This window comes from Ips typographus, linkage group LG1, assembly GCF_016097725.1.
Source record: "Ips typographus isolate SLU linkage group LG1, UJ_Ityp_2.0, whole genome shotgun sequence".
NCBI lineage: Eukaryota > Metazoa > Arthropoda > Insecta > Coleoptera > Curculionidae > Ips > Ips typographus.
Window position 1 is genome coordinate 12,922,429 of NC_138422.1, and position 12,690 is coordinate 12,935,118.

Consider the following 12,690-nt stretch of genomic DNA (forward strand, 5'->3'; position numbering starts at 1 on the left):
TGATAATTGCGTATTTCACCTTTCGTGAACGAATACTTCTGTAAGAATTTGATCATCCAATATGGAATTATTGACAGTATGACCTTTAATATTTCAAGAAGAGTGGCATATGGACATGTATACTGTAATTTGATTTAAATACCAAAATTTGTTCACTTTGTTGATTAAAGTCATGGCTATTGCATGGTGGGTTATTGTTCTTGTGCAATTAGTAAATGCTTCAAAAGTGTCTTTGCCTTTGTCAGAAGACCGTAAGTTTATGAAAATTTATTTTGAAAAATGGGTGTAAATGCTAGTCTTTTTGTAAATATTTTAGATGAAATGGAAATGATAAAAATAAACGCTGGCGGTGATTTAGTCACCGCTTCTTACGATATTATTAAAGGTTTACCGGATAACAAAGTTGTCATTGGATTTCACAATACTGGTAATTATTTGAGAATTTATAAATCACCCATTTTTGCCAAACAAAATTTATCAATGATTTTATACTTTTGATTTTTTACTGTCAAGATATTGAAGTATAAAAAATTACATTTTCACATTTTATAGTGTAATATAGCTCCTAACCAGAATGAGCTAGAGCAAAATGGCTTGCATGTTCATTATTCACTTTTTCTGATCTATGCCAGGGACTCATACTGAAAAGTTTGACAGGTGAAAAAATGTTACTGGGTGATAAAACAGTTGACAGTTCGAATTATAAAAATGTCATTTTTCAAACTTCAATATCTCGAAAACCCCAAACGCAAGTACTAAACCCTGAAATTTTCTAAAAGTTTTCTTTAGCATTTTTTATTTTTCGAAATATCGACACAATTTAAGTATCATAAACATTAACCTGATTTTTAACATAATTTACTGAACATTTATTTTCCTCGGCGGTTATGGTTAATGATTTTTTAAGTTTCATGTTCTAAAATTTAATAAAAAAATTATAACTTTCAGATAAAAATTTTATTCAATTTCTTCTTAAAAAACTGGAACTCGGCGAAATTTCTGTGCTGTATTTTAATTTGTCTGCCACAGATATACAAGACAAGGTAAGCTAGAAAATAAAAATATACACCTTATTTAATCTTTGAACACGTTTTTTATACATCACTATACTATTATTTATAAGTTTTTGATTACTCTGCATTATTCCTGAGAGAAAGTTTTTGAAACTTTTGGGTTCCTAAAAAATATGAGAAATTATAGCGTGTTTATAAATTATTGGAAAATGATTGGAGGATAAATAACTGGAAGTGATAACTGAAGATAACTGAAAAAAAGGGATTAGCAATAACCTTTAAAGTTTATTACCAAAAATTCCAGTATAAACCAAAATGTATCGATACTTATCTTTAAAAAAATACAATAAAGCAATATCGATAAAAAATAAATAATAATATTTTCAAACAGTATCAATACCTAATACTAACTAGCAGCATAGAAAACTCTTAATTTTTTGAGTATCTGGCATTGATAGGAAAACAAAAATATATTTTAGTTATTTGGTTTCCTTAAGATTTTACTTCAATAGACGATATTAATTAGTATTTCGAATACCTGGCGGAACAAACCAAAAACAACTTGCCAGTCACTTCGATGTTTTTTGGAACTCCCAGATTCTACCAACATATCTTAATCCAGGTCAGATTTTCATTTTCTTTAAGCTTAAATGTTGATTTATATATTACATTATAGGTTTATGCACAAAATTCGATTCGAAGAAACCTACTTTACATCTTTAACTGGGGTGCCAAATTCCCTGACGTGTATTTCAGACAAAATATGCACTACTCAATGAGAATTGTTGCCATAACAAACCCGAGATATGGAACGTGAGACCCATTATTATTTTATTAACAATTTATACAGTGTGAGCAAAATGCAGGTTTCGAATCAACTACAATCAGGCAGTTTCCAACATGGAACATCACTTGAAATTGATCAACTGGTGGAATGAACCCACCGGTCTCTTTTATCATCCGACTTTACCTCAAAAAGTGCCGGTTTTTAAGAATTTTCACAAAAAAGTCTTACAAATACCAGTGCTGCACGTACGTTTTGTGTTTCACATAAAATTCATATAATATAAGTGTCTATTCTGGTGCAGAAACCTCCATGGTTTTTTGTGAGATATAATTTGAGCGACAATAGATCCTTGGATGTGTTTGGCGGTAGAGATGATCGAATACTACGAGTGCTGTCAAACAAACTCAACTTCAGGTGATTTTTGAAGTCAAATACAAGTTGTGTCACGTGTCAGTTAAAATTTACCACTTTGAAATAGTGTCTAATCCTAATTAAAATGACACTATTTAAAACGTAAAAGCAAGATGAAGAAGGACTTAATGGCCTCCCAGATTACCAAACTTAATGCTATTGGACTTTTGCTTAAACAACTCTTGAGCATTTTAACTGCATAACATTCTTCAATTTTTGTTTCTCTTGAAAATAAATAAAAATGTAATGTATGTAATTTATCTCTCGCTTTATATTGTTTGACGTTTGACAGTGGAAAGTTTAGATTGGCCCTGTATGTTTTTACACTAATATTGTAGATATAACTACTATGACCCACCTGAAAGAATTTTAGGATCATCGGAAAATCAGTTTTTCAATGGAGTTATAGGCCAAGTGGCCCAAAGGGTATGTATAGTCATTAAAAGGGTGAAAACACTTGATTTTATATGTTTACTGCAGTGTTGCCGCTCTGCGAGTTAATGCACACTTTTCCCAACAAAAATATGTTTGTTCTGTTGTAAATGTCAAAGATACAGAGGGTGTTCTATTATTTAATAAACAGTTAGATTATCGGTTTTTAAATTTTGAGGTCGTGTAATAACATTAATTTAAGCGCAAAATTGCATATTTTGACTCTACTGGCAACGTCGCATGGAATAACAAAAATTATACTAAAAATCAAACAATATCCCAAAAACTTCAAAAATTTGTTCCCAAACATAATCACGTGTTTTCATTCAGTGAAACGTCTATACAGGGTGATTCCAAAGTTGGTGCTTTCCTTTCACCTACGATTAGGGCTTCAAAAAATAAGCTTTTTTTCCTTTGACGCTTTTTCGAAATCTGAACAATAACGAAGATACAGGGTGTCAAAATTTTACTGAAAAAAACAAAATAAAGAATAACTTAAATTTAATTTTAACTAACTACAGGTTATTCTTTATCAACAGACATAAACAAAAACAAAAGATTTCAGCCGCCTTTGAACTGTTTTAATAATTTGACATTTTAAATTAAAACAGCATTTAATTTTAGGCACGCATTAAGATGGTTTTTATTTTTTTACTCGAAAGCGGTGCATCGTAGGAAAAAATAATAATAGGGGTTTTATTTTTAGAATTGAACAAGGAATTCAATTATAAATTTTATGTTGAAAAAAAAACTAGTAGGGTAATATTTTTTTTCGAAAATGTTTTTAAAAAATTATACGCGCGCCGCGCCACTGGTAAACGCAAAAAAATTGTTGTTTCTTGGAAAATTTCCTTTCCATGTAGCTACTGACACCTACAAAATTTTGTTTAATTACTTCAAGTGGTTTGGCCAAAATCATTAAATTTTTATTTTTTCAGTAAAACATTGACATCCGTTATTGTTCATATCTGTTATTGTTCATTCAATATCTTCGTTATTGTTCATATTTCGAAAAAGCGTCAAAGGAAAAAAAAGCTTATTTTTTGAAGCCCTATTCGCAGGTGAAAGGAAAGCACCAACTTTGGAATCACCCTGTATATTGAGCACCTCAAAAATACACTGTACTTCTAGTCGTGAGATTTCATTTATTGGTCATCAATTAGGTATATAGGGTGTCCTTTCGGAAACTGCATGTATTAAGTTAGTATAAATTAGGAAAATGTCAAGGAAAATGTTCAAACTTTGCAAAAATTTCATAAAAACAAGGAAAAAAGGCAGTTTGTCATCATTGCAAAAATTTGGTGAAAATTAGAAAAATTTCAGATTGAGAACGTTGCAAATATTTTGTAAAAAATAAAAAGGGTCAGTTTTTCAAAAGTGGATATTTCACCTAATTTAAGGTTCTTTGGTATTATGCCCTTTGCTGTGCATTGGAACACTTTAAAAGCAAAAAAATAAAATAAAAAGTTTGACAAAAAATACCATTTTTCCAATTTTCGAAAAGTTCAAAGTGGTTATTTGTAATAAATTAGGATAAATGGCAGGTTGACAAAGTTGCAAAAATTTGGTAAATATTAGAGAGAATACCCATTTGGCAGCATTGCACAAATTTAGTAAAAAATTAAGGAAAAATGTCAATTAAACAACATTGCAGAAATTTGGTGAAAACATCAATTTGTCAACATGGCAACATTGCAAAAGTTTGGTAAAAACCACGAAAAATGTCAGTTTGGCAACATTGTAAAAATTTGATGAAAATCACACAAAATATCGGTTTGGCCAAGACCATAGGTCTGTTCGCGAAGGCAATTTCAAACTGGTTTCCAACTAAAAATCGGAAAATGTTGACTTTTATCGGTGGAATGCTCACGTGACATTGACATTTTCAGGCCAATAGCTGGACAAATTCTTCTGATTATTAGCTGGAGATTCTTTCTGCGAACAGACCTCATAAAAGCTGTATAAGTGCAATATGCCGAAGCATACTTGACGTAATTTGACACTTGGTCGCAAGATATCCATAGGCCTTTCTAATGATGATGGTACTGATGGTCGTCACGTTACATGATTTGCACGTTTTAATTCATAAGTCACTAATGGCCGATTGCACCAACGTATTTTTAAGCTGACTTAGTTAAGTCATGTTTCGACTGTGACATTTTGCAACCTGAATGATCACATGCAAATTGCAACTTTGCTTAAATGAACTTTAAAATATGTTGGTGTTGGGACGTATACCAACACTGCTAATACTAACACGAAAATATGATAACTACTAGAAAGCGGATTTGTTCATTGGCGACATGGCAATAACTTATGAAAGATCCAAAGTGGTTGAGTTTTCTTTCATAACTTTGGCAGACAGCGGAGCTTTTGTTACTCACGCGCCCAGTAGGTTAAACGAAGCCTTAGCACTTTTAAGGCCTTTCCAATGGCAGGCAAGTAACTTTCCTACATTCTAATAAAGCAGCTTTTTATTCTAATTTGGTTTGTATAAAGGTTTGGCCAGCAATAGGAATAACATGTGTGGTCGTGGGGCCGATGCTCTATGCTCTTATTGCCTTACCCAATGCTTGGCAGCCCAGATTCTTGGTACGGTCGCACGCCAGACTATTTTTTGACTGCACTTGGTTTACAATCACCATTTTATTGAAACAAAGTTAGTTTGTTCTAAGTTATCATAACAAATATTTAAATAAAGTAAATTTCAGCTGGAAAAGAGATTAGCAGCACTCACAAATCGAGATTGTTCATTATAGTTCTGTCATTTTCAGCAACTTACGTGATAACCGACATGTATTCTGCAAATTTGACTTCACTTTTAGCTCGTCCTGGTAGAGGTAAATATAGTAGTCTATTCACAATGTTTTTGGATCTACCCTGTATATCTATCTGGAGTTTTCCCTGTATAATAAAATGTGTCAAGTCATCAGACAATTCTTGATCAAATGTTAACGCACGTTATCATGTCTTCCTGATGAAACTTTCTCCTGTACATCCTTCAGCTGTACGCTGTCATAAACAGAGTCAAATGACAAAATAATATACAAGGTGTCCCATTTGAAATGTAGTACATTTTTTTTAGTTTAATATATTGTTGAAATTTTTACCAAAAAAAATTTTTAGTTAAATTTTTAGGGAACTATGTACACTTTTTGTACAGCACATAGTAAATTGTAAAATAGAACATGACAAGCTCAATCAAATGACATATTATCACATAAAGGATGTCCCATTTAAAATACTGCCTTTTTTGGCCTTTGAACAATTTTGGTGCAATTCCCTAATTTCATTAATAGGGTAGATCTAAAAAGATCGTAAAACAAATTATATGCACAGAAGCTTTTAATTTCATTATTTTAACATCTAACTAAAACGGTTTAATTGTTGGGTTAGGGAAAAACCTATTTACTTTTCCAAAAATACCTTTTGAATTAGTAACTTTTGTAATAATTTTAGAGAAAGCCATTAACAACTTATACCAGCTGAAAGCCGTAATGGAATCTACCAACTTTAAACTATTTGTCGAAAAGCACAGTCCTTCTTTTGGTCTTTTGAAGGTGAACACTCATTTTATGTAATATTGCGCACTGTTGGTACAAAACAATTATTTATCCTATCTGCAGAACGATACTGGAATTTATGGTCAGATCTGGGAAATTATGGAACGAAGCCAAAACAAATACGTCGTGGATTCAGTGGAAGAAGGAGTCAAGTTGGTCAATAATAGTCGAAATGTGGCAGTGATGGCCGGAAGGGAAACTTTATTCTTTGACATTCAACGATTTGGCAAGTTAACCACATCTGACCACTATTTTTGTAGTTTATAAGTCAATTTAGAATTAATTAAACTAAGAATTTATGCCTGCTTTATACCTCTCAATTAACAATTAAACTAAACTTTTATTTAAACTAAAATTAATTTATCAAAGCTGAAAGTGAACTTACAAGCGAGCCCATTTATACTTTCAATTTACACTAAACTAAAATTAATTTTAAATTAAAGTTAAACCAACTTTATTAAAGTTCGGCTTAATTCGTTTAAATTCATACTTGTCATCACTCATGATGTAAATTGCTGTCTTCTATTGCGATACGTAGTCTATTAGACTTGAATCGTCTATTTCTATAATTGGATTTTTTACCGAAAAAGTGGTTTAAGAACAAATTTTTTAAATTATTTTAATAAAAATTTTCTTTATCCACAAAACACGCGTAATGACGATGACAATAGAAACGTCAACGTCAAACATCAACGTCGAACGTCCAGTAAGTCAAAACAGTCATTTATTTTTCTAATTATTAATTTGTAGTATAAACTTAAACAAGATTTCTTAGTTTAAATATTAATTTTAGTGGAAATTTAAATTTAATTTAATTCTTAAATGGGAGGTATAAAGCAGGCATAAGGTTCGTTTAAACGTCAAATTATAGCCCGTAACTTTGACATTCTTTTAACTAAACACATCTTTCAAAAATCAATAATATTCAAGATATTGGCCGAGAAATTTAGCAGCGCAAGTGAACAAGCTTTTTGAAAATGTCACAATTTCAGAGATCCTAACTTGGTTCCTCTGACAGTTAGGTTAGGTTAGGTTAGGTTCGTTTCAACATCAAAATGTAGTTTAAAACTTTTACTTTCTTTTGTCAAGACAGAATTTTTACGAAAACAATACTAATAATTGAGAAAACCAGCCTAGAACACTGTTGTGCTCGCCAAACTTGGTTGGCTTTAGTATACTAATTTTCACAGATTTTGAAAGTATAGTAGGTTCCCCTGTTATTCCCCTGATAAATATTTCCCCCCAGGAGAAATTCTCGAAAAATAACCGAAAGAAAAAATTCGCTATTTTTTGGGTAAAATCCCCTAATCTGGCAACCCTGCATCTGGTTTTAGGTTATGTGTGACTTATTAATTTATTACTTTAATGAAACGAAATATCACAAAAAAAAACCTAAACATAACCAAGAAACACATAATTTTGATTGAGAATGATTTATTAACATTGACATATGACAATACTAACATTTTTCAGGTTCAATGAATTTTCATTTGAGTGAAAAACTCAACACTGCCTACTCCGCAATTGCGCTACAACCCGGATGTCCGTATATTGAAGAAATTAACAAAATGTAAACTATTTCTTCAAATATTCAAACTTGATTATACTTATAATTTCTGTAATAATTCTTGAAGACTTATGGCAATATTCGAGGGTGGTATCATATCAAAAATGACGGAAAACGAGTACGAGAATTTGGGCAAACAACAAAAAATTCCTGACGCGAAAATCAGGGAAAACGAAGCCAAAACGACCGCAGTCGAAAGGGTTAAAGCAGCTGAGGACGACAAATTGAAACCCATCAGCTTGAAAATGCTGCAAGGCTCCTTCTATATCTTGTTTATTGGAAATGCTTTTTCAGGTTTTGTCTATCATTGATTATTATTAATTATAATTCACTGTTATACTGTTGAATGTTATTCAATAGGTTTGGTACTTGTAAATGAAATTGCACTGTATAAGTACAGACTGAAATATCGAAGAAAGAAGAAAGAACGATGTCAAACGGTAAAGAAAGCATGGAAAAGAGTTAAAAACCAAATGAAGAACGCTAAGGACAAGTTATCAAGGGTATACAGGAACTTTATGCAGGATGCTGTAACAATGACACTAGAATATATTGAATAGTTTTCGTTGTAGCATAATACAAATCAAAATTTCTAAATTTAGTATTTAAACTCACAAAACATTGTGGAAAAAGTTAAAAATATTGTAAACGTACTTCAATATACAAAATGGCGGATACGCCAAATAGAGGTGTATGAATAAAATGGTTTTACTTACCTACTTACCCATCCGGTCTTACTACTTATCCATCTTCAATTAAATTGTAACTACCGAAATAAGCATAATTTATATCCAAAAACGTGAACACAATTTCAAGAACAGTAGAAATTTAATAATAACTTTAACTATAAAAAAAATGGAACAATTTGAAATTTGAACCGATATTTGCTTTAAGTGAAATGTCAAATCAAATTGATTAAATAGCGACAGATAGTATAGATTCATACCCACGTGCTTATGTTATAAAAAGTGCACAGTCGGCACGTGATAAATAGTCACGTGCACGTTCACACCAACATTGAGGTTATATTTTGATTTCATGATCTGTCAAATTACAAATCACATGTCACATTAGCTTCCTGTCATGCATTTAACCTTGGAAAAATGAAAGTTGAACAAGAAATGGATCCATGGAAAACCTGTCAGACATTGCCACCGCAAATTGAAGCAAGCAATCCATCTTCCACCAAATTTGAAGACAATTTCGAGCCGGTTACAGGCACTTACGTGAAATTACCTGACCATGAAAAATATCTAGCCGCCCTAGGTAAGGTTATTGGCTTCTCTTTTTAACACTAGTGAAAATACCACAACAAAAACACAAGATAACTAATCTTGAAAATCCAGAACATTGCCTTGTCTAACTTGTTTTCTAGAATCGAAACTGTTGAAGCTTAAAAACAAACCTGAAGTACTGACGCAGCTGGCTGCACGTAAGCAACTGTACATGAGACAGCTGTTGACAGAAAACAGCCCCCTTGACGCTGAACAGCTAGAATTGGAGGATCCCATTGCTGACTCGCCCCTGTTACGCACTATACAGCCACACAAACAGGCTCTCAATCAAGGAGAGATTGTGGAACTGATCAAACACGATCAATTGGATATTTGTGAGAACAAAGGTGAGAATCCTTTCAGTCAGTTGTGTTATCGGTAGTAATTGCAGGAGTGCATAAAAATTACCCATAATTTTGCATGAAAACTTGTTATCTCTTAATTGCATTAGTTTCTTTTCATATTTTTAGTGTCATGAGGGAATACAGTTGCCAAAGATAATGGAGTTTGAAGCAGAATTATCAGGGAATTTTTAAACATGAATGTAATTTTGGAGAATATTTCCCAAATAAAGAAAATCATTAAAAACAGAAGGAACCCAAGTATATTAAATAAATTTAAAAAAAAACCATAAGGAAACCAGTTGAACCATGTTTTTAACTGTCATTACCGTCGTGTTATTTTCGATTTGTGTTATTGGGGGTAATTGCAGTAATTGCACAAGTGCTTAAAAATTACCCATAAGTTTGCATGAAAACTTGTTATCTCTTAACTGCATTATTTTCATATATTTTTTTTTCGGTGTCAGGCTTTTTTAGAAAAACAATATGAAAATGACCGAATGCAGTTTGCAAAGATATCAAGTTTGAAGGCAGAATTATCAGGTCATTTTTAAGCAGGAAAAAAGCCCTCAAAAAAAATAAGAAAATAAACTCATGCAGCTATGAGATAACAAGTTTTCATGCAAAATTATCAGTAATTTTTGTGCACTCCTGCAATTACTACCGATAACACACATCGAAAATACCACGACGGTAACAACAGTTAAAAGCATGGTTCAACTGGTTTCCTTATGTTTTTTTTTAAATTTATTTAATATATGTTGGGTTCCTTTTGTTTTTAATGATTTTATTTATTATTGAAATATTCATGTAAATGTACTTGTTGGGTTATAACTGCTAATGTTAAATCAAAAACAAGTGCTATGGATTTATTGCAAAGTTATTTTTTTATATTTAAGGATCTACTTTTTACATTCCATTTTATATTTTATGGAAATTATTTGCCTGGCAATGTAGGTGAAACATATGAAATTGCTAAATTTGTAACAAATATGCTTCAAACACTCTCCTTTAGTATTCTATCTTCCTTGGGCATTTTATTAAAAAAAACAGCTTTTATGTCAAAATTTAATACTTTTATTCAGCATCTAGTAAAAAAAAAATCTTAAACAGTATGAATGCAGTCCAAAAAAAAAATTCAAAAATACTACTTTGTTAAGAAACTGTTTGAAGTAGTACATACCTATTATTGCACACCACAAATCAAAGAAAACACCATTTAAGTATGATACTTTTCAATACTTAATACCTAGGTGACCTTAAGTCAAATTAACAGCCAATTTTAATGGATTCATTCTTAGCTGTTACATTTTTTTGTCTTTAGAAACACCATAATGACCTCCTCAGTACCTATCAGCTTCTCAAAGAAATCCATCGTATTCATCACAGGAGCGTCTAAAGGCATTGGCCAAACTATAGCGATCGAGCTATCCAAAATTATTAATAAGAACTCCGTTTTTGTTTTGCTCGCACGTAGTGTTAAGGGTTTAGAGGAAACTAAGACTAGCATACAACAAGTCGATAACTCATTCACTGTATTAACTTTTACTGTTGACTTGTCTGAGCCTAGTTTAACTGATTACGAGCAACTGTTTGACAAAGTGTTGTCTAGTATTGAGGCAACTGAACTTCAATATGGTTACATAATTCATAATGCTGGGCATGTGGGGGAATTGAAAGAAGCCGCGAGCCTGTCAGATCTAAATACCTGGCGCAAGTACTTTGATCTTAACTTGTTCTCGACAGTGCTTCTCAATAATGTGTTTTTGCAAAAAATACAGCCAATCGCTGCTCAACTTGTTGTGGTGAACATAACGTCGTTATGCGGTCGACAGCCTTTTCTCAATATGGCTATGTATAGTTCAGGAAAGGCTGCAAGGGAATTATTTTTCAAGGTTTTAGCCGTAGATCAACCTAACGTTACCGTACTTAATTATTCGCCAGGGCCAGTGCTCACTGATATGTTCAATTCGATTTGCGATACTGCTGAAAATCCCCAAGTGAGAAACAACTTTCAGGAAGTGAGGGATGGTAAGGTACTTACCACTCTACAAACTGTAGGCATGTTGCTGAATATTTTAGAGAAAGGTGATTTTAAAAGTGGGGATACTATTGATTATTTTGATCGAGTTTAATTTTGATGTGTCAATAGTGTTACATTTGTCCGTTTCTTGCTCTGGTAGTTAATTTAAGTAAAAAAGCAACATATTTGGTAAGCTCTCTAAGTACATTCCATTTTTGTTTATAGAGTATTATATTTTATTATATTTCTACCTACTACCAGAAACATGTGTGTTACATTTTACTCCTAACCTATAACTCGAATATACGTGCATATAATACACATTAACATAGACTTATTATTTACCTTACTGACGTTTCCTGACCAAAATGTTTCTGAAATGGTTTTATTACCATTTCAGACGCAGAAACGAAATCAGAATGAGCGAACTGAGCCCGCTAGTTTTTTTGCTCAAATTAGCGTGGGATTGCCGATTTCGGCTTCCGCTCCTTATCACAGTTGGTTTTATGGTACTGGACGTTCGGATGCAATTAGATATAAACGTGCAAATGAGACAGATACCCACAGACAGAATAAATCGGAGGCCCAACCGAAATATTGTACCGTTGAACGATGGTCCAGAAAATCGAGATCAGGTCGAAGATAATTTAAGCGACAGTAAGTTCTATTCTATTTTTTTCATTATTTTGAACTAGACTGAACATTTTCGGAAAATCAGTTCATACCAACATAATCGCCAATAAAAAAACCTTAACATTTGAAAACCGAGTCGATTTGATGGCAAATTACACTGGCAAGAATGAGAATTATTGCTAGATTATTTATCTAGATTAATTTAGATGTTATCGTGATATTTCTTTTGCGTTTTATGCGTTTCAAATGCAAATTTTTTCATACCAATATATAAATGTGAATATTCCAAGCCAAACTTTAACTCAAATATGTGCTGCTTTAATATTTCGACTTAAATCTACCAAACGAAAATCATTTTTATTCACGCACTGAGTATAATAAAGCTGTTATAAATCAAAAGAAATACGCCACTTATTGGGATATAACGAATTATTTCTTTTATTGTTAGGTTCTTGGACGACATTAGAGGAACAGGAAATAGTTGAAGATGACACTCAGGACGGTAATTAAATTTTTCTTCGCATTTCAATTTATTCTGTTTACTACTAAATTATCTGATTGAAAATGTTGCAAAGATCTCATTAAACGCTATTTTTTCCACATTAGTTGCGAGATGTAAGGTCACAGTGCTTTATAAGTAAACACA

General features: G+C 32.2%; 2 protein-coding genes across 6 annotated transcripts; both read left to right on the top strand.

The window, feature by feature from the left end:
• The first annotated feature begins 76 nt into the window (after positions 1 to 76).
• LOC145731298 (ionotropic receptor 40a-like) lies at positions 77 to 8,476 on the top strand. Its single transcript, XM_081983012.1, has 16 exons — positions 77 to 251; positions 317 to 427; positions 949 to 1,043; positions 1,540 to 1,635; positions 1,690 to 1,826; positions 1,880 to 2,045; positions 2,102 to 2,214; positions 2,550 to 2,637; positions 4,923 to 5,081; positions 5,143 to 5,302; positions 5,355 to 5,483; positions 6,103 to 6,203; positions 6,270 to 6,432; positions 7,680 to 7,776; positions 7,841 to 8,067; positions 8,134 to 8,476. Exons 1-16 carry the CDS (start codon positions 173 to 175, stop codon positions 8,331 to 8,333), a joined length of 2,121 nt encoding a protein of 706 aa, XP_081839138.1. The 5' UTR covers positions 77 to 172; the 3' UTR covers positions 8,334 to 8,476.
• A 367-nt stretch (positions 8,477 to 8,843) lies between these two features.
• LOC145731357 (sepiapterin reductase-like) lies at positions 8,844 to 12,644 on the top strand. 5 transcript variants are annotated; one of them, XM_081983112.1, is made up of 3 exons: positions 8,844 to 9,039; positions 9,149 to 9,394; positions 12,493 to 12,644. In XM_081983112.1, the coding sequence occupies exons 1-3, from the start codon at positions 8,877 to 8,879 to the stop codon at positions 12,552 to 12,554; spliced, it is 471 nt and encodes a 156-aa protein (XP_081839238.1). In that variant the 5' UTR covers positions 8,844 to 8,876; the 3' UTR covers positions 12,555 to 12,644. The 5 variants fall into 5 exon arrangements, with proteins under 5 accessions (XP_081839238.1, XP_081839247.1, XP_081839265.1 ...); XM_081983121.1 differs by lacking the exon at positions 12,493 to 12,644 and adding an exon at positions 11,812 to 11,967 and having other exon boundaries at positions 8,846 to 9,039; XM_081983139.1 differs by lacking the exon at positions 12,493 to 12,644 and adding an exon at positions 9,518 to 9,640 and having other exon boundaries at positions 8,846 to 9,039.
• The last annotated feature ends 46 nt before the right edge of the window (positions 12,645 to 12,690 follow it).

Coding starts and splice junctions, on each gene's coding strand:
- LOC145731357 (XM_081983105.1), top strand. CDS start 10,723: ATGACCTCCTCAGTACCTATCAGCTTCTCAAAGAAATCCATCGTATTC.
- LOC145731298 (XM_081983012.1), top strand. CDS start 173: ATGGCTATTGCATGGTGGGTTATTGTTCTTGTGCAATTAGTAAATGCT. Junction 1,044..1,539: donor CCACAGATATACAAGACAAG/GTAAGCTAGAAA, acceptor GATATTAATTAG/TATTTCGAATACCTGGCGGA. Junction 7,777..7,840: donor ATTGAAGAAATTAACAAAAT/GTAAACTATTTC, acceptor TAATTCTTGAAG/ACTTATGGCAATATTCGAGG.